Source organism: Labrus mixtus, chromosome 13 (genome assembly GCF_963584025.1).
Source record: "Labrus mixtus chromosome 13, fLabMix1.1, whole genome shotgun sequence".
NCBI lineage: Eukaryota > Metazoa > Chordata > Actinopteri > Labriformes > Labridae > Labrus > Labrus mixtus.
This window is the reverse complement of record NC_083624.1, coordinates 22,722,291-22,743,322: the sequence shown is the minus strand read 5'-3', so window position 1 is coordinate 22,743,322 and position 21,032 is coordinate 22,722,291. Positions and strand designations below refer to the sequence as shown.

The 21,032-nt window shown below is 39.2% G+C and overlaps 1 protein-coding gene across 2 annotated transcripts in view; it reads left to right on the top strand.

The window, feature by feature from the left end:
• LOC132987269 (receptor tyrosine-protein kinase erbB-4-like) overlaps positions 1 to 19,716 on the top strand; it is a 317,677-nt gene extending 297,961 nt beyond the window's left edge. For both annotated transcript variants that reach the window (XM_061054220.1, XM_061054219.1), the window contains exons 21-28: positions 16 to 171; positions 2,783 to 2,858; positions 4,167 to 4,313; positions 6,329 to 6,426; positions 6,977 to 7,147; positions 10,992 to 11,241; positions 11,973 to 12,101; positions 12,265 to 19,716. In XM_061054220.1, the coding sequence (XP_060910203.1) occupies positions 16 to 171; positions 2,783 to 2,858; positions 4,167 to 4,313; positions 6,329 to 6,426; positions 6,977 to 7,147; positions 10,992 to 11,241; positions 11,973 to 12,101; positions 12,265 to 12,932 (1,695 nt within the window). In that variant the 3' untranslated portion in view covers positions 12,933 to 19,716. The remainder of the gene's footprint in view (positions 1 to 15; positions 172 to 2,782; positions 2,859 to 4,166; positions 4,314 to 6,328; positions 6,427 to 6,976; positions 7,148 to 10,991; positions 11,242 to 11,972; positions 12,102 to 12,264) is intronic.
• The last annotated feature ends 1,316 nt before the right edge of the window (positions 19,717 to 21,032 follow it).

Sequence of the window (21,032 nt, the reverse complement as noted above, 5' to 3'; positions counted from 1 at the left end):
TTGTGTGTGTTTCAGGGGATGATGTATCTGGAAGAGCGTAGGCTGGTCCACAGAGATCTGGCGGCCCGAAATGTCCTGGTCAAATCTCCCAACCACATCAAGATCACAGACTTTGGCCTGGCTCGTCTTCTGGATGTCAATGAAAAGGAGTACAATGCTGATGGAGGAAAGGTAAATCCATTGCTTTTGTGACACGCTTACGTTACACTATCAGATCATTAATCCCACAAATAAACATAAAGCTGGTTTGTCTACATTTGATAACTTTGACATCTAACAGTGCAAAATACAGAGGAGGCTAGGGTGAGCTCATGAAACAGTACATGATGTGAATTGCTAATTTCAGCATATTTAATCCCTGATGAATTTAGATAATGGTTTTAAAAAAGGGACAGATTGACATTCAAGAGTTTCTCCAAGAGTTCAGTGGTGGATACAACACACATAACTGTTAAAAATAGTGAAGCCTGAACAAGCAGCCTGATCAATTTACTGTCCAAGCCCAGTGATTTGATGCTGTGGGTTTGGAGGTGAAGGGGAAGCAAGGTTCAAAGGCTGCACGAATAGCCTGCAGGTTAAAGAGGACTTGACCTCAGTTACTTAGCTGTGTCTGACTTCACATGACGAGTCAATGCTTCAAGCCTTGAATTATCTTAAGCCCTTAAACACCCAACACATGTGAATAAAGACTAAAGACTTGCGTGAACCTGTTTGTTTATACAGGCTAGGTATAATGTATTGAACTAATTGAATCAGGACATGGCGCATTAATCGACATAACAGCAGCACGTGTCATTTAGCATCAAAGCTAAATTACATCCGTAATCCTAAAGCAGGTACTTAACACACATTTTACAACAGGACTGACCACAACACAGTGCACTGAAAAACTCACAAAAAGTTTTACAAACAACATGTACACATAACTAGTAACAGAACCACATACACTATGCTGGAAAAACAATAGAGCATGAGCCAGAAGCCCCTCGGGAATGGGCATCAGAGGAGGGAAATCCAAAATATTTTAGATATTTAAACATGACTCCTTGATTTTCAAAAATGTTTGAATTCTGTTTTAGCCTAAGTAGTTGTCTGGGTCTCTGAAAAGTGCTGGTAATTTGTTCCATAAATGTGTGACACCACCATTTGACGATAATTAGTTTGATGCCTATAGGTACGTAACAGTTTCCCCTAGTTTGTGCTCTGGTATTTATCCTGCTATTGTGTGTTTTTGCTGGATACAATGGTTTAATGGTGAGAGGACAGGTCGTTTAAAAACAAGAAAAACATCCCTGACAGTTTGGTAACTGTCAATGTTAAAAATGTCATACCCAAGGGGAACCAGTGGCCTGATGGTTAGTTTGCATGACCCATGTACAGAAGCTACAGTCCTCAAAGCGATCAGCCTGCGATTGAATCTGTCATACCCACTTATTATATACAGTAGCAATACAGGAAATAAAAGGGTTTCCTGTCCAACAATTTGACTGACTTCTTGAAGAGAGAGAATTGATGGCTTTTACTTTCGTGTTGTATGTGACCAAGGTGTGAAGCAGTATGTTATGAAAGAAAATAGACCTGGAAATGAGTGAGCTTTAAAATTACCAGTTCAAATGATTGGCAGGTTATTTCTTTTGTCGTCATTGTTATTAATGAGCTCCCCTGGTGCTTGCTGTATCCATAGCAATGGGCGGGATTGAAAGTTATTTTTCTATTGTAAGTCTCAACAAGAATATGAAAAAACAAAATTGCACAAAACCATCATTTTGTTGATTTTAAATTTTGGAATGAATGCAGTAAAGGGAATGTTACAATGTGATATTTGTACTAGTATGACTAGAGTGATTAATCCAGTCCTGTCAGTGATATAAGTCATTGTGGTGGTAAAGTGGCCATGTCTATATTTACAATAGAAACGTTTTAGCCTGAATGAAGTTACTTTGTCTGCTGTATCATATGTTTGGTTATAGAAACTCATTGACATACATTATCGTTGAATTATTATTTTACACCATACCATTAACATGCTGTAAAATACAACATCAGACATTAATTAGGGTTTTATATCCTGAGAGATGAAATAAGCTCCTCACAAAGGACGGTTTTAGTGGAGTCAGTTAGATTCTATTCTGCTCTATTGGACCGTTTAATTTACTTTTGGGGAAGAGGGATCTCAAAACCCTATAAACAAAGTAAACAGATACGTCCTTGGAGCTCTGTATACATGGGCGTTTGGCCTCTCCAAATCTTTGTTCATCATTTTCCTTTTCTTTTGCTTTCAAACCACCTCTTCTCAGGAAAGCCTTTTTCATCCTCTCTCAGCCTGCTTAAGTGTGTCTATCACGGTTTGTGTCAATGCTGAGCGTTCTGGTATTATCCCCTCCACTGAGAGAGAGACAGACACACACTTACCTTGGACACTCACCTCCCTTCACCCTCCATCACTGTAATCAATAGAATTGGCCTTCAAATCTAATCACAGCACTAAGCTGCATCCGAGACCATCCTGCCATTTGCTCCACCTTATTCCAGTACAGCTGGTAGCTGGTTTGTGTGTGTGTGTGTGTGTGTGTGTATGTGGAGGAGGGGGGGGGGGGGGGGTGCAGCCAACCTTGTTTTCTCCATTGAGGTGTTCCTCTCTGGTTTTCAAGACCAGATCTGCCCAATCATTCTGGTTCCATCTGAACCCAAATATTTTGTTTCATTTGAAGAAATGTTAATTTATTTTATGTTTATTCAACATTGGTATTATATATTGATGTTTTGTGCTTTTACCTGGCAGATGCCAATCAAATGGATGGCCCTGGAGTGCATCCATTACAGGAAGTTCACTCATCAGAGTGACGTTTGGAGTTACGGTAAGCCTGAAGTTTCCTTTTTTTTTTTTTTTACCACAATGGTAAATCCCGTCTTAGAATCCATTTGTTCAACCAATTTAGAATTTTTTAAAATGATAAATTAAACTCTATCTTTGTCTCTTGCATTTATTGTCCTCTTTAGTTTACATTTTGATTTAGTTTTATTGTGAGTTTTCTCTGAAAAGCACATTCATCAGCACTTAAGCACATCACAACTTTATTATATGGAATAACTTTGAATTTTTTATTGGAAATGCAAAACAGTAAACACCTTCATTTGTGCCTGAACAGAAAACCTGGGTGTTGAGCCTGTGTCAGTAGAAGGACAGTGACTCTGCTTTGGCCTTTGTCTTAGTGAACATTAGTAACATCGTTACTGACATGGATGCCGATAGTCCAGGCAGAAGAGTGCGGTGGTTACATTGAAAGTAATGACAGGATATATGAACAGAAATGAACAGGAAGACCGCAGATTTCAGAAGCAAATTTGCCATTTTAATTACTTTCTGGCTGATTGTTATTGCTACATTGCATAGAACAGTTTCCTGTCCAACAGTGACTCTTGAAGCCAGAAAGAAATTATTTCCCCCCCCAAAAAAAATATGCAAGAGGGGTCATATCAAAGGGAATAATGTGCGTTTGATTAAGAGTATGAGTATGGTTTAGTGCCTCCATGTCCCCAGTGGTCCTCTATGACCGTGGGCTATTATCCATCTCTCCATCTTATAGAGTGCATTTACTCTTCTTACCACTCATTAGCTCATTAACACTAACACGATTAAGACTGAAGAGTGCCAAAAGTTCAGATTGACTGATGACTTTCAAGGCTGTGATTAGTTCCACTCCTCCACTCATCTTCTGTCCTCTGTTAACTTGTGTTCTCTTATCTTGTCCTCTCTTCCTTACTCTCTGTTTTTTTTTTGGCTTCCTTTTTTTCTTCTACACACTCGCACTCTCCCCTGTCACCACATCCCCTCTGATCTCTTTGGCTTCCTCACATCTTTGCTTTTCCTCCTCATTCCACTTTCTTCTCCTCTTTTTTCTTGTCCTGGTCTGTCTCTCCCGTTTTCCCTCTGCAACTATCTCACTTCTTTTTCCATGTCTTTGCTTGTCTCTTCTCAAACCCCCCCTTTACCCAACTTTAATCATCTGTACTCTTCAACCTTCTTCTGATTTCTTCTCATCTTTATTCTATTTACTTGCTCCTTTCTCTGGGAGCTTCTTTATCACTTTGCTGTACTATGCTGATTTCTCTCTTTATCTTCTTTTTTTCTTTTGTGTCTTTTCTTCCTTCCTTGCTCTTTTAAGGTGTAACTATCTGGGAGGTGATGACCTTTGGTGGGAAGCCATTCGACGGGATATCCACCAGAGATATCCCGGACCTTCTAGAGAAAGGAGAGCGTCTTCCACAGCCGCCAATCTGCACCATTGACGTCTACATGGTCATGGTCAAATGTAAGTAGAGAATCAGAGTGCCCAAATATCAAATTACATTATATGTTGAAACAAACACCGCCAAAGAAAACCCACAAAAATATAATTTGTTTGGTCGTCATCTTTCTCTGTCTCATAAATTTAAGATGTTAAACTAGTAAAAACATAAGCTTTAGAGCTTTTTCATAAAAATTGCTTCTATTACAAGTCATTTCTCGTTTTTATGCCCATCCATTGGGTTTCCAAAAGAATAAAAGTCAATGAGCTTTTAAGGGTGAAGTGTGGGTCAACTGACTTTTAGTTGAAGCACACAAAATGACACTTTTATTCAGTGATTTTCAAAATGCCACAACAGTGTTTGACTACAAGAGAGTCAAAGTGGAGTCAAGGATGAAGTTTTTTGTGAAATCCTAAATGATACTCTTCTCAGATTTAACCGAGTTCGTCTTTTAAAGTTGTTCTTGTCACAATTCTGAAGCTTTTCTGTCGCAGCGAAAGCGATACATTCTGGAAAAGTCAACTCATTATTCTGGGCCGGCTTTGACCCCTAGTCCGAACATGTTGGTTTGGTCACTGCTGTCGTGCAGTCAGTGCCCCCAGGGGTCACAGGTGGCGTTGTAACCTCTGGCCGAGGCTGCCAGGACAAAGACTCGGTGCCAGGGCCACCCCGGCCTTGTCCTCTGTAGCTGCAGCCTCTGGCCCTCACTGTCACCTTGGCTCTTTTGACACCCTGAACCTGAGCCAACCTGGCAAGCTAACACACACACACTCGCACTGCAGGGGGGAGGTCACTGTCACCTGCCTTTTACCTGCCTCTCTTTTTCTTTTCTTTTTTTCCAACACTACTTTCAGTCTTCATAAGTGCCCAAGCACACAGACACACAGTACTGCACACATGTGATTGCAGTGCACTTCCTCGTAATCACTGCAGGCTTTGTAAGCATAAAACTAGGTACCAAGATAAAAACATTCTAATTTGACATGTTTCCTTATTCATACACTTGTATATGAATCCATGTATCTCAATATCTGTCTCTTATTTCCCTAGATACTTAGAACAGGCTCCACTCAGGGCCGATCACATGATTGCTTTGGCATCGTCCCCATGTGTTCAAGGGGAAATTGGCAGCAGTGCACATTTCTCCATATGGCCATTTTAATGATGAAACAGTGTTTATCTTTAGATTGGATGAAAAAAGGAAATTACAATTAAGATAACTTCAGTAAAAAAACAAAAAACATGTAATTGTTCATTATGGAATAAATAAGGGTGTTACACTAATGGAAATTGGTTTGAATGGCAAATCTTTTGAGACCATTTCAAATGGGAAATATTGTTTCAAGTATTTTCACATGTCATAATTCAAATTCTACAACATTTTGAGATTATTTATTATGGTCATTTGCTACATAGGCTGAAAGATACATGTGTGACCTACTTTCAGTACGCATTCACCTTTATCTTGGCACATTAGGAATGAAGGGGAGGGTTGAATAAGTAAGGAAGAATACGTATCTGGTTAATAAGGTCGAGATGCTGCAATACTATCATTGTAATCATTTATACAGCAGCCATATCCATATGTTCTTATCATGAAAAATATATGTTTATGTGGACTCAAAGGATTTGTATCACTGCCAAATTATCATGAATGTTTTTTTTTTTGTGCAAATAGCAAAGAAAAAAAATCATGGCATACCTATTTGACATCGTCGGCGTAGGAAGAACCCTTGACAGCAAAGTGTGAAGAATACAGAAATGCTCCTCTTGATCATCACTGACATATACCCTATGTATGCACCTTTCCTCCCACTTATGTGCACTTAAGTTCACAGAGAGGCAGGATAGAAAGGGATCTTGATGGATGTGGATGAGGCTCTTGCTCACTGCTGAGAATGACATGCTGTGGGGGGAACTTGGACATTAATAAGGTCAAAAAAACATTACGCATTCCAAGGGGTTTGAATGTCAGTATCTACAGCGTGTATTTTAAACCTCGCATTGGTCAGAGTCTAAGGGCAAACGTGTTTTTCAGGCTGGATGATTGATGCAGACAGTCGGCCCAAGTTCAAGGAGCTGGCTGCGGAGTTTACTCGGATGGCTCGTGATCCACAGAGATACCTTGTAATACAGGTGAGTAAATCTTAATGACAGGGGAAAAAAATCATCGATATTAAATATAAACCTTTTTTTTAACTTTGTATGAAAAACAGAATATGTCCACTACCATCAAAGTGAACTCCCAAGTCTTCCTTTGTGATTATCAATGTGTTATTCTCTAATATTTTTCAAACGGTTAAGAAAAGGTGTCGATAATATAGCACTTTGGTTAACTTCTTAAGATAAAATACCCATCTTTTCAATACAACGTATGTTTTACCATAAACTGATTGTTCTGGGCTCAATATCCAGTGGAAAAGCCTATATCAAAAGCAGAAGTTATTTAAAATGACAGACTTTAAAAGCTTACTAATCAAGCACCTAGATATTTGATTCTCCTTTTAATCACCACTTTGCTTTTTTAAGTGTGAAAGTCAAATCATTTATAAATACTTACGAAGTAACCTGAGGGAGGACATGCAGGACATTTGTAAGTTATGCAAATATGTGTAAAAAGCCTTCCAAGTGTCTAAATGAACATTAACTCCACTTATGCAATACATGGACACACATTTTAACCTAGGGCGATGACCGCATGAAGCTGCCTAGCCCAAATGACAGCAAGTTCTTCCAGAGCCTCCTGGACGAGGAGGAGCTGGAGGACCTGATGGATGCTGAAGAATACCTAGTGCCGCACTCCTTCAACATTCCACCTCTGGCATACACCCCCCGCACACGCATAGACTCCAACAAGGTACTTTCTATTAACCATGCCACTTTTTCCTGTCTTAAAAATTATATTAGTACACTGAAAACTGGTTTGGTTTGCTGTAATAAATTAATTGCATCCATGTATCCCCATTGAGGGTCCCATCCTTAAGTGCTTAAAATACACAAGATGGATAGTAAAAAAACATAATTCTGTTTTGAGGTGCATACAAATATTTAAAAGTCAGAATTAGTCAAATCAGGCATTTCTCTTCATAATTTAGACCTCTTTGTTTTCCTTGAAAGTGTTTCTTTTTTTTAGACGCAAAGAGGATAGGCTCTCAAAAAAGGAATATTTTGTACCAAAAACATTTCCACATTATTTGTCATATTTAGAAACAAGGGCTGTGATTTTGTTCCCTATCACCTACATTAAGTTCAATAGAAAAGGGCCAATTATTGGCAAGAATGGGAGCCAGTAGCCTAGCAGTTAGTACACAGGCCCCATGAATGCTGGATATACTATAGTCCTCCAAGTGGGCGGCCCAGGTTCGAATCCGACCTGTGTCTCCTTTCCCGCATGTCATTACCCACTGTCTCTGTCTCTCTCTCTCTCTGTGTCTCTCTCTCCTCGGTTCTTGACTCTATCCATTCTGCAGTCTAAAATAAAGGCACGGAAAAGCCCCAAAATAAAAACCTTTAAAATAAGAAGTAAGAACATTGCACAACTGTTTCTTAAAAATATGCAGATTATTATTAAAAATTATAAATAAATTAAAGATTGGACCCAGTGAAGCCAGTGATTATAGTGATGATATTCAGCTTGATACACTGTCCTTAGTTTGTTTTTCTTCTTAGAATAATTAAGAATTAATCTTTTTTAATTGTACATCAACTCATTCATATATGATCATCTATTTTTTTTTTAACTTGAGCAGCAGGATGATTGCACCATGATGAAACAGGATGCACTATAAATTCAAAGTAGTCGTTCAGACAGAGTTGAGATGAGTTTTCTCAGCATGTAGTCGACTTCACGACTCTCCTGTAAAAAGCTCAAACAATTGATCTTAATCTAAAGTCACAGCTTTCTCACTTTCACTCTCATCTCCCTGTCGCTCAGTCTCTCTCTCCCTCTCTCTCAGTGTTCATTGCTCGGTCTCCATTGTGAAACTATGGTAATTGCCTTCTTCAAAATTGGCGTTTTCAGCCAGATTCCCTCAGTTCTTCACTTGTTCAAACGTTCCTTGTCTATCTTTGGACTTAAATCTATCACAAAACCAGTCACACAGCCAGGCAACTCAACCATTTTGTATTCCAGCATCCCCCTGTGTATGTGTCAGGATAATACTGCCTGCTGAATGCCAATGAGACATGACTCCTTTCACTAACTCTGTTTGGTGATTCTCAGGGGATGATAGATTATTTATTTTGCATGTTTGTAAAAATTAAAATAACCAAAAAGAATACATAATATTTATGTGAAATAATATCATTCATCAGTAACAGCTGAAAGGCATTTGGAATTATCTCTCTCTCACACACTCATCCAATATAACATGAACCTTATTAGGAAAATAAAAACACATGGATTTGGCAGAAAGGTCTTCTAATTTTGCAGAGAATCAATGTATTTGGACACTTTGCTTACCTCCTAAATATTCAAGTGTAATCGTTTTTTCCCTACAGTTTACCTTGTTTAAAAGAAAGACTCATTAAGCCAAAGATTGCTTGATGGCCTATATTAAAACAGTATAAAGTGATTCTGGCATTTTTATTTTTTACTTGTGTGCTCTGGTTAGGGATAATTTTCTGATATAATACTGAGGCAGGGGAGGAGGGGGACCGAGGACCTTTAACTTCCTGTAAATATAATTTCCGTTAATGTCCAAACCCTGCTCTTTCATGGTAAGAGGACAACTTGAGCAAGAGTATGCCTCCTTTTGTATTTTAGAGAGCTTATTGAATAACGAGGCAAAATACCCATCTCCGCCCCGAGCGCTTTTATTGTGAAATGCTGCTTGACCTACATGAAAGAACTTCTGGAGTGCGGCTAGAGTGAAGACAGTGGTGATAGGCTATATCAAAAAAGTTTCTTTTATCCATAGATTTTCCATTAGGACAAGTGTGTAATGTTGAGTTTTCTAAGTCATTGTGTCTTTAAGAATTTGAATCTATTGACATGGCAAAAAGCTGATGTATTTGTTCTTTATTGATAATACTGGTTAAAGTTAAATTCAGTTAATAATTAACTGTATGAACTGTTTAACTACTATCAAGGTTAACAACTTTGTTGAGTGATTAAAGGTTAACAAAGTTTCATTTTTTTATTAAATATGACCACCTCTAACTAAAGATGCACACACACAATCCAGAACTGCATAAAATTTCAACCCCTCTGTATCCACGACCTGGCAACCCACAACATGTTTCAAGAGGTGTTTGCATGGCTGCACTCTGCACAAGTAAAAAGGCAAGACCAAGTTGGCAGGATTGATCTTGGTACAGGCCTGAGGAATCCATTTTTGTTAAATGGGACATATTATGTAAAATCCAATTTTACAGTGTTTTTGAACATATATTTGGGTAACTTGAGTATCTACCGACCCACAACATGTGAAATAAACTTATCCAGTCCGTTGTTTGTGGTCTGCATAAGTCTTACAACACAGAGAAAAATGCTCTGTTTCAAATTTACTCTTCTTGTGACATCACAGTGGGATTTTGGTAAAAAAAATCCCCTCCCCTGATATCTCCATCCCATGAACTCCACCCTCAGCCTAGAGCAAAACTTTTGCGCAAGTCTGCCATTTGTAGTCTCGCTAGCGAAGGAGTGATGTCTGCCGGGAAAATGTAGGGGGGGCTCATTGCATTTAAAGAGACACACACACCAAAACGGAGCATTCTGAGAGAGCTGGTTTATACAGGGTCACAAACCTCCTCTGGTGCTTGATTCATGTTGTATTTTTACCAAAGCACAGTACCGATGTTTCATTTAGACCACAGGAGACTGTTTGAAAAGGTAGAAAAAGGGGTATAATATGTCCTCTTTAAGAACAGGATGCCAATGACATAAATTACTTGGGAATGTAATCCATAAATGATGGTAAAACTGTGACTCAGGAGTGTGATTTTAATGTATTTATCCATAGGCCCAGAAATCCATGAGAAATGCCATTAACCGGTCTTTCAACTTCTGTGTTCAGGAACAAGAAAATTACAGAATTTCTATCTAATTGGGACCATTACAGACTTTTCACACACCATGCAATGGACAGTGAAGAGAGGGGATTTAAAACCTTGAAAAGAACCTCTTTCCGGCTACATAAAGAAAGAAAAGATAACGCAGAATAAAGTACCCTGTGAGGTTCTAAAATAGTCATTTTTTGTTATAAGCGTGGAAACAAATGCACACAGCAGGGCAGGGCTGATATAGCTACTATAGTTTGCTGCATGGAGCCTTTTAATTAAAATCCCTTTTAATTAAATTGTCCTTGGCAGTCACGCTGCCATATCATTGTGTGGCACTGCCGTTTATCTCCCCTGCCTGTCACAGTTAAATATTACTGATGAACAATGGTACAATAGACGTTTTTTGGACAATATACATAAATACGTTTTACAATTCAGATTGGTACTTAGTATGATTTTATTACAATTAGTAGTCTGTTGCATGTTTGTACTTTGTTGTATTTTGTTCTTCATGAGCAAAACTAATAATCAACATATTTTTCTCACTTGGAGAATAACCTGAACTAATCATAGAAGAGCCTTAAAACTCTAGGCTTCTCAGAGGGTTTGTGATGGGTTTGGTAAATAGATATCCTTGTCATTTCTGCAATGCCCCTGATCCTCCGTCCTTATTTTCCCCATTCTCCTCTTCTACACAGAACCAGTTTAGCTACCAGGATCCCAGTTTCAGCATGGAGGACATGCTGGCCACCCTCCCAAGAGTGGTCTCTGTTCCACCAGTATCTGCAGGCTGCCTCCCGTCGCAGGATCTGGCCCCTGGGGGACAGATTGGTGGTGGTTTTGGACGAGGAAACCAGGATGACCCTCGCTGCAATGGCACCCTGAGGAAGCAGGCCTCCCCAAGGTCAAGTATGCTTGGGGCTGGCTCAATCCTCACTGCGGGACAAGGTAAAGCAACAAATATTCCCAAAGTGTGGAAAGCTGGGCGAATGTTTGCTCCTTGCTAACAGTGATTGCCTGAAACCAGCTTGGAGAGTAGAAGACAGTGTGAGATGAATATAGCAATAGGAACAGAGCCTACAGATGTGTCTGTTCAATCTGCTGTTCAAAATGTGTTTTCACCTTTGTTTACAGATCAATATGTAAGTCTTCAATGAAAACCACGTTCAAGCTAACAGCTTCTCGCCCTTTTTAGACTGACACAATCTTCCTTTTTTTTTTCCCTTTGTATCGTACTGTGACTCTTGACCACTCACTAGCAGAAGATTTGAGAGATGAGAACAAAAGGCTAAACTAATATCTAACAGCTGTCTGGAAAAACTAAACCAGGGAAACAAGAGAAATGCAGCAGCAGTGTTGTCTTGTTGTTCTGTTGATTCCAGCAACACATTTTTTGGACTCATGTATTCCATATTTGAAGATTTGATGTGGTAAAATTAGGGGGAAATCCTTGAGTAGGCTGTGTTTTAAAATCTTCATTTACAGAATGTGCATTGGATAGAACATTTTGTAATTATGTTTGTGTTATCTTTTGTTCACAAATATATTGATTGAAATAAAAGGCTTGCATATCCCTTTTACCTCTAAATCCGAACCTTTCATTCATGATGATAGGGATTGTACAGCACCATTTGATCCATCTATTTGCTTTTCCTTGTCTGTCTCTTGTGCTTTATAAGGTGGAGGAGAGGATAGTAGTGGACAACGCTACAGTGCTGACCCAACCGGTCTTTTGGCAGAACGTGGAGCAAAAGGCGACAAAGACCAGGAATGCTACATGACTGCCAAGAGAGACAAAAACAGCTCAGGTTAACTTGATAATTTTAAGAAACGACTGAGTTCTTGCATGACATTTCTAGAAGCAAGGTTGGAAGCTGGCCTGGAACAGAAATAATTAAATATCAGTAAATTACTTTTAAGTGGGTGCGCCTTTGTTTAACGCTAATCCAACCATTCCCTTCTTGTTTCCAGATTACCTAAACCCAGTCGAGGAAAACCCCTTTGTCACACGTCGTAGGAATGGTGATGCCCACTCAGCAATCAACGGAGCAGGTTGCCACACCCTGCACATGCCAGGAGCTGCTATTGCCACCAAGAACCAGTCTTCCCATGGGGACGATGAGTATGTCAATGAGCCACTGTACCTAAATACCTTACTTAACCAAGGGGACAAGAACGGATTGGCTGGCGCAGTCTCAATCTCTGGCCCTGGGTCCTCTTCTGCCCAGTCGGTATCGCAGACAGTCAACCCACCACCATCTAGCCACACAGTCTCCTCCTCTGGATATGTTCTGCCCCCTGGCCACCTCGCACACCCATATCCATCACACACCCTGCATCCGGGGCATTCAGGACACACTCTACACTCAGGCATCACCAGCAGCACCATCATGTTTGATAAGAAAGGCAAGAAGGCCACTTTTGACAATCCTGAGTACTGGCAGCACAGTCTACCCCCGAAGTCTTCACTGCACAACCCGGAGTACCTACAAGACTGCAGCACGCGCTTCTTCTACCGGCAGAATGGACGCATTCGCCCTGCTGTGGCTGAGAACCAGGAGTACTTGTCCGAGGCTGCTATGAAAGCGGGCAATGTATTGCCACCACCTCCATACAGACAGAGGAACACTGTGGTGTAGTGACCCCACCTGTAGCGAAATGAAGGGATGACTAGAGGGAAAGGGAATGGAGATTTGGGAATGTTTGACAGTCCTCCTATTTCCCCGTTCTACTTCTTCAACTGGGTTCTTCTAGCACCCTCCCTGAACACGTCTCTCTGTTTTGTCTGATTTCAAGTCTTTTCTTCTCACCCATACAGTAGGTTCTGCCTTTTCTTTGGAAGGACTACAATAAAAGTTACTGGCAGCCTTGATTGACATTCAAACTCGATTTTTAGCTCCATCCTTGGCCATGACCCGTTGTGTGAGATGACACGTCTCTTCAAAGTTGGTTTTGTTCTGGAGCACAATGTCCTGCCATCTTTAGTATCAGAAAGGCACAAAAACAATACAATAAAAGATCGAAATAATCTGTTTATAAAGAGAAAAGGGGTATAAATAGACTGTGGTAAGCCCAAAGAGAAGATTTCCACTATGATTTATACACCCACAAATTACTATTCACCCATGTCCTTTAAGCTCTTTTTTCCCACCAGCTTCATGTACACATTGCTGTTTCTTTTGTGCAGTCAAATAACACATGCACATACCAGAGTTGTGTCGTGACTTAACCAGCAAATCTGCAGTCATGCTGATGAACCCAGATGTGGCTTGCATGCCTGCCTACATGCTTCTTGGACGTTTACATGTTGCTGCACAACTAATGGAATTCAAACATTCATCACACACAGCTCATGTCATATCTTAACCATGTTAACATGCCTGCAGCCTTGACACACCAATATAACCATACATCAATGCATAAGTAAATATACACACAGGTACAGATAAGCCTGCTGCCACTTGAAATATATTCGAGAGGACAAGCTCAATTGACCTTGCACTAGAAGACAGAGTGTCCCGATAATGGCAGTCAGTGGTGCAGCGAAGAGAAAGGGTCAACAGAAAAGTAAATGTCACCGCGGTTTTATGGGAAGCTGTGATATCACCCAGTGCCTGGTGGAAAGCATTGGAAAGATTATTGGCATGACTAGGATGGGATTCGAAAGGTTGATCATTCAGGAGATGTCCCTTATGTTTCCCAATCAGTATTCAGCTACCCCAATCCAGTTCAAAGAGCCAGCAAACTAGCCGCCTACATGTTACCTTCATATAAGACCATTGCAAGCAGCATTGTGACTGACATAACCAATTGTTACTCAAGTAAAATGAATGGTTTGTCAATGGAACTGGTGCTTCAGAATCGACTGATTTTGTTTTACCGTAAAAGGATTGCGGGGGAATTGGAGAGCATACAAACAAAACATAAGGGAAACACATTATATATTAGAATCTGCATCAGAGCAATTTCTGTGTTTTTTTTGTTCTGTATGTTTTTTTCAAGCATCAGGGATCTGTTTTCTTTGTCAGCTTGTCTTAAACTACTTAAGCAAACAGCACAGACACCCAGCCACGAAAGAGCACTGTGGAGAAGGCAAAGAAGCTAACCCTGCAGAGCCGTAAATAAGCCAATTACATGTCATTATCAGACAGACACGATCCCAGAAAAAGGCTCTGTGGACCAAGCTGTGTCTTGGACAATTTTCAAGTATATTAACAGACAAGGATAATAGATGTTTTTCCTCCTCTGTTGTTCATAATATTTTACGTCATAAGAACATAAAAATTCACCCTGTCCAAGCAGTCACCACTTTCCAGACCATGCTGTGTCTCTAAGGGTTGGGTGGTTCAGAAGCAGAGACTATCAAAAACGCCTCTGAGCAAACAATATTTTCTTTGGTTTGGGGTGTTGTAATTAGTGTATTGACACATTACAAACATCCAATGTACTGAAACAAATACTGCCAGATGCCACTGCAAACTCTGATGGAGACCAATAGCATCTGTCGTCAAATAGACTTGAAGCCCAGTTTTGTCCGGAGTTGATAACTCAATAGCACTTAATGCTCTGACACAGCCAAATGGCTTTGCTGTTATTCCGTGATAAGCATCAACTTGTTGTTTTTTTTCCTCATGTTACAACTATAATTCAGTGAAATGAGACAATGGTTTACAGCAACACATTGCTTGTTTCATAAGACATTTTGTCAAAATAAGGAGCACCCTTTCGCATTGAAAACTATGGTAGGTGAGATCTTAAAATTAAATGGATTTATAAATTAAGGTGACAGAAATTGCCCATTTTTATATACCATATACCTGCACTTTTATAGATTCTGCAGATAATAGTTGATTAATTGTTGTTTTTCATCAAATTACTCTGATACCATGTCTGTTTAGATTTGTAATTTAATTGAAGGGGTCATCCATAATTATTTTTTTTACGGGGAGGGGGGGATGCTTCCACCAAGCTTGAGACCAATTGCAAAGACAGATTTGTTCTAATTGAAGGAGGTAAAAAAAAGTAAGGTTTAAGCTTAATAACACAAAACCGTACTTTTACCATAATACAGCTAAATAGATCTCAAGCAGCTTACGCCATTGCACTATTTCTACCTCCCCACAACTTCAGTTTGAAATGAAGGCTTTTCTGTGAAAATGTCTTAGTCTCATGCCCAACAAAAGATGATATTGTCAAAGACATCAGCAGGGTTATTTTCTGAGGCATGCAGTGGCTCACTAGAAATGCAGAGGGGGAACTGAACTGAACTCTGTTTTGAAATTGGTGGCCTGCCCCTTTAATCAAAAGCATCTAAACAGAATGATGACATGAGCTTTGATTCAAACAGCCGCCCTTAAATAATGGATGATACTAGCATTCAAATTGAAGACTGACCAATGGCTGTGCATGTCTCTCAACTGACATAACAATGCATAACCACTGTTAACCACAACCTTGTGCCTCTACACTAAAACAACATGGCTGAGAGGAGTCAGACATGCAGGGCTGATGTTGTACTTTGCGACACCCAGATATTTCACTGGCAGAGTGTTTTTCCACCTCTCAGGTTTTATGGGGACTAATAATCATCCAGTTGAGCTCCAGCTGAGGCACAAGCTACCACATCATCAAGGGAAGTCAAACCTATTGTAATAAAACTACATTTGAAGACAGATTTGTGCCAATATCTCAGTCAGTGCACAGCTGACAAGTGTAACTGTTTATTTTACAGGTTGGGGTGGGCAGAGTTTGATTGGTCAGACTCAAAATACCACTGACATTGCTCTGTTGCTAATGGATTAAGCTGTAACAGATCTGTTCTTTGACACTTCCTGAGATCTTGGTACTTCTGCTGATTCCAGGTTGACTACCTTGAGCTTACACTTGTGTGTATTTCTTGTGTAAATGTGTGCAATGGAAGTATCCTCTCCATGTTTTTTAGAGCTAAAAGTCAGTTATGTAAGTCTATTTTCACCATCACCTATAAGGTATTAGTTGTAGTGCTTGTTGACTACTGTATGGCCATGGTGTTGAAGTGCAATGACAGCAGTGAAGAGTCACCCAAAGGCTTCGTAATGGATCTCTATGGAAAAATAAAGCCAATCTTCTGGAGGAGAAAACCTGCTGGCACTTTCAGCCGGCAAGCATCACAAGGGGCTTTTAGCTTTTTGAATGCTAATTCATCCACTTTCCCTTGTTGTTCTGTGGGGAAATCATGTTACCCAACCCCTCACCCACAGCATCAGCTGAGAAACGCTGAACGACAGGCAATAGGTTGTAATCCTGCAGTGGGGTTAAAACTAAGGTATTAGCATTCCAGAAATGTTACCCGACCAATGCATCAATGTTACAAAAGCTAGCAGGGGAGAGGGTGTAAGTGCACTGTAACTGGCAGAGGAGACCAAAGTTGATTGCCATTCTTTCTCTCTCCTCAAGGGTGACTATAGAAATGTATGTAGCAAACACTGTTCTGCAGCTGAAGCAGTAAAAAGAACTAAACGAAAAAGCAGCTATATGTGGAGTGAATACAAACAAAGACTAAAGCAATCTTGTAATGGAAAGGGATTGTGGTCAAACAGTAATGTGAGACTAGTTTCATGTAAAATGATTTTTTTTTTAAATGTACACCTCATACTGTAGGTACAGTACTTATTTAAAGGAGCACAATTAATCCCTCTCAGTACAGACTGCTCATCCAGTACATTGTATTTATTTGTGCATCTACTTTCTTTTGGGGTTTGTTGTATTTTAAAACACATGTTAACAGTTTTGTAAATTGTGTGCTATAAGTTTGGACTTTTTTCTTGTTTTTGTACTTCAGGGTGCCATTTTGGTGACAGAGTTGTTTTTTTATATGCAGCTTGAAGGCTTGATTGTCTTATATCTGCCATCTTCTCTAATTAACTTAAAAGCAATTACTATATGTCCCAGCTCAGGGGCTTGATGTTTTCACTACAGAGGAACTGAAGTCCAGGCCGAGCCTGCATAACATTGTCGCTTGTGTGAGATTCTCTTAAAGGCATAGTTTGATTTAACACATGAGGTTAAAAATTGAAAGCAGCACAATTGCCTAGATTGTTCCCTCTTAAAATAAAGCAGGCCTCATTTTCTGCCACATTTTGTGGGACCTTTGAAATGGGACAGCACTTGTAAGACCGTTTAGAGACATCCGGCCCAGATATGAGGACTTTGGAGGGTCCAGCCACTGAACTGGGACAAAGCAACTGTATTTATAGGGTTTGCTCTATTTCACTTTACTATACTTTGATTATTCACATCATGAGCTCAACTTTCACAGCATCAGTGATATGAATCCACTGAAAGGATTTTGCTGTATTGAATAAAAACAGAGGAAACGGCTATTATCTAACTAGTAATATATTTGGTCAATGCATTAACCAATTCTTATTTTTTTAAGGGAAATATAAATCATCTGACAAACACATGTTCTACCTTTGCAATAGAATCAAACTGTGTATGGCTGTCACTCTTTTTACACTGATTCATACATGTATATTCTACCAGACCATGACAACTGGGCTAAATGACAGTGGTTGCTTAAGCACAGTTTACAATCTTTTGAATTGATGGGAAACTGTAAAATGGAGACAATTCTCTTTTGACAGAATGACAAAGATAATGAGTCAGCAGTTTTACCATTGTAAAAAATAACATTAAAAAAGTGGATAGTATTTTTATAGGTAGGTTAACAGTGGACAGATGCATCTGTAAATACAACAATGATGCTTCTTTTTTCAGCTGAAGTTTGGTTTAATTTCTCCTTGCATCATTGCTTTTAAGTGATACCTTTCTTTTTGTTTTCTTTGGGGAATATATTTTTTTGTATGTATATAAATATATATACAGTGTAAATGTAATTTGAAGAGTGAACTCTTATTTTAAAAACGCTTGCAGGGTCTTGTGTCACCCACACCTCATCATTTTCCTTGTGATTGTGTGATTGTGTTTTCAACACATCTTGATGGATTTTGTGTTTTGACCTCTGCTCTTGCTCACTTTGTAGGAGTGAATTTTTATCATTCCTATTTTTTATTTTACTGAGTGTATTATTCCTTCACAACCCTCCACAATTCTCTCAGTATTATCCACCTCTGGAGATTTTTTTTTTTTTTTTAAGATTTTGTACACACTTAAAAATGATGTTGCAATACTGATGAATATTCAATATTTCACCCACTTTCCTCTCAGTCTTTTCCTAATCAATGTTGTGAATCCACCAGTGTCACTTTATACCATGAATTTTAAGGACCTATTGTAGATTTCCTTGAGAAGTTTGATTTCCATTTGCACTGCACTCAGTCATTGTTTACTTTCAGATGATATTCAGCTCTTTATCCATTTGGGACATTACTGGATGAATGGTGTAGCAATATTATGTTACAGCCCCCGGAGTGGTTTTGTTGTGTCTGAGAGACAGAACTGAAGACAGTGTGCATGGGCTGAACTGACCATTAAAACTACTGACATTTACTTGTACAGAGGTGACTAGATTATCTGTTTTGTTTTTTTGGCTTCATTAAGCTAAAATATTTAGGGGGTTTTTCCAAACACAATTTAACAAAGTATACAGATTATTAAAAGACATTTTGGGATTGTAAATCATATTTATTGTGAGGACTGACACCCAAATCATCAAGCTGATCTGTTTTCCTTTTATGTTGCGGATGCTTATTAACTGAAGCTAAATTATTTGCTTCATTTGCTGTCCATATCGGGGAGATTACAATTCTAGGAAAACGTATGGAGGCACAATTTTTGAAATTGTTCCATAGTTATATAGCATATTTAAGCAGTAGAAAACTCAAAACTTGTGATGTTAATGCAGGCAGTAGTAACAACTAAAGCTTTGTGCAGTTTTTGATGATACAGTTTACTGCATTATAAAGTTGTTAACATGAGTAAGGATTTAAACCAGTAAATTTTGGGGGGGATTTCTTACTTTTTATATTGCCCATAGGCTACAAAATACTAAAGGCCCGTTGCACGCTTACAACTGGAGAGTGTATGGGCACTTTTACTGATGATTCTAGTGTCAGTCCTGTCTTTAATGATACCAAGCATTTCCATTTTGTTCAAGAGACCTTTTGGCAAGCTTCCCAAAAGTCCATGTGTGTGTTTAATACTACATAACAGTTTGGATGAAAGCAGCTTCTTCTTAAAAAGATCTCAAAAAGGATCTTTAAATATCATCGCTTTGTATCGACTCATCTGAATGATTGAGAAAATAAGTTTTATAAACCATACCTTGTCTAATATTACCAGTTTGAAAAGTTTCTCTTCACTTGTTGATCGACACATTTCCCAAGCTAGAACATTTAAATACGTATTCCCTCTGTTTTGTTACATGAACCTGTCAAAAGTATATTTTTAATTCAATATGAATAAAGATCAGTCAATATTTAATGATGTATTGTGCTCATTTGTAAGGCTTTAACAAACCTCTAGTGTCATTAATAAGTGTTGGACGCCAATTGGCGCCTATTGGACATACCACATTTTCATTGGGGCACCAATGGAAAATGAAAACCCTTGTTTCTGCGGCTGTCAATTATCACTAGATCTCACAATCCTCCTGTGAGGTAAACACACATTCAAATGAGTTTGAAATAATGATCACCTTTCAATCGTTGTGTTGGAAATAACCTGTCAGCTTTAAAAAATGGAGGACACACATGTTTTGTACTTTTGGTAAGAAATTGATAGTTCCCATGAATTATTTAAGAAATCCTTCAAGTTGTGATTGGCACCACTGTTGCCATCATTCTTTAAAACCCTATAGATGTGAGACAGTGCTACTTCAAATTCAGCCTCTGGTTTTGAAGACACTTTACACCTCCTTACTTGAAATGTCAGACGGTTCTCAAGTAGTTCAGCCAGACACACGACACAGAGCGGTGTTGTGTAACCTGAAGTCACAGCATGATATCTTCATTCTGCCCAGATGAGGGCAGGCTGCAGACATCTCCCACCATTCAGCATACTTTGCCTTTAGGTACAAAAGATTAAGAAGTCAGACATTACTCGAATTTTAGCACCACAACCTCTATTAGTTACCCCGCTTTTCCAAAGCCACTTATATACACACACACACAAACTTGTACACTTGCAGGAAAATCACGAGCGCCAATAATAAAGTGTCATTACATCTGACACTTGCCTGTGTATGATAGATGCGTCTCTTTCCAGCTGATGACATTTTATGGCATTATCATAGGAAATCCAATAACGAGATCGGTGTCTTGGAGCCTTTGCCCCATGCAAAGTCAAATCACTTGCCTTAAGATGGTAATAGAGTGTGAGCGCAACGATCTGTCACTGCCTCTGCTCTCACTCTGGCACACCAGCCCCTCTGACAAACTGTATGGATTTTTACCTGATATGAGAGATGATCAGCCCAGTTGAATGTAAATGATCCTAAATGTCTTCAGGTGAATCAATTGACTGACGTTTCTCAACAGATAAAAGTGGAGGCGGGATATGACAGAGCATCAATCTTTACCTCAACATCTCAACAGTACAACAAAACCATTTCACTCTCTAAATGTTTCCGAGTGAAGCTATTCTAACTGCTGTTGTAAACACTTCCAAAGACAGATATTAAGAATTGGCTGCCAGCCCAAAGTGCAGTTTTGCTTGCTCAAGCAGAAGTGATTTTTGCTCTGAATGCAATTTGGTTTCGTGTAAACACTGTTCTCTCCTGCCAAAATAGTTTTGTCTTT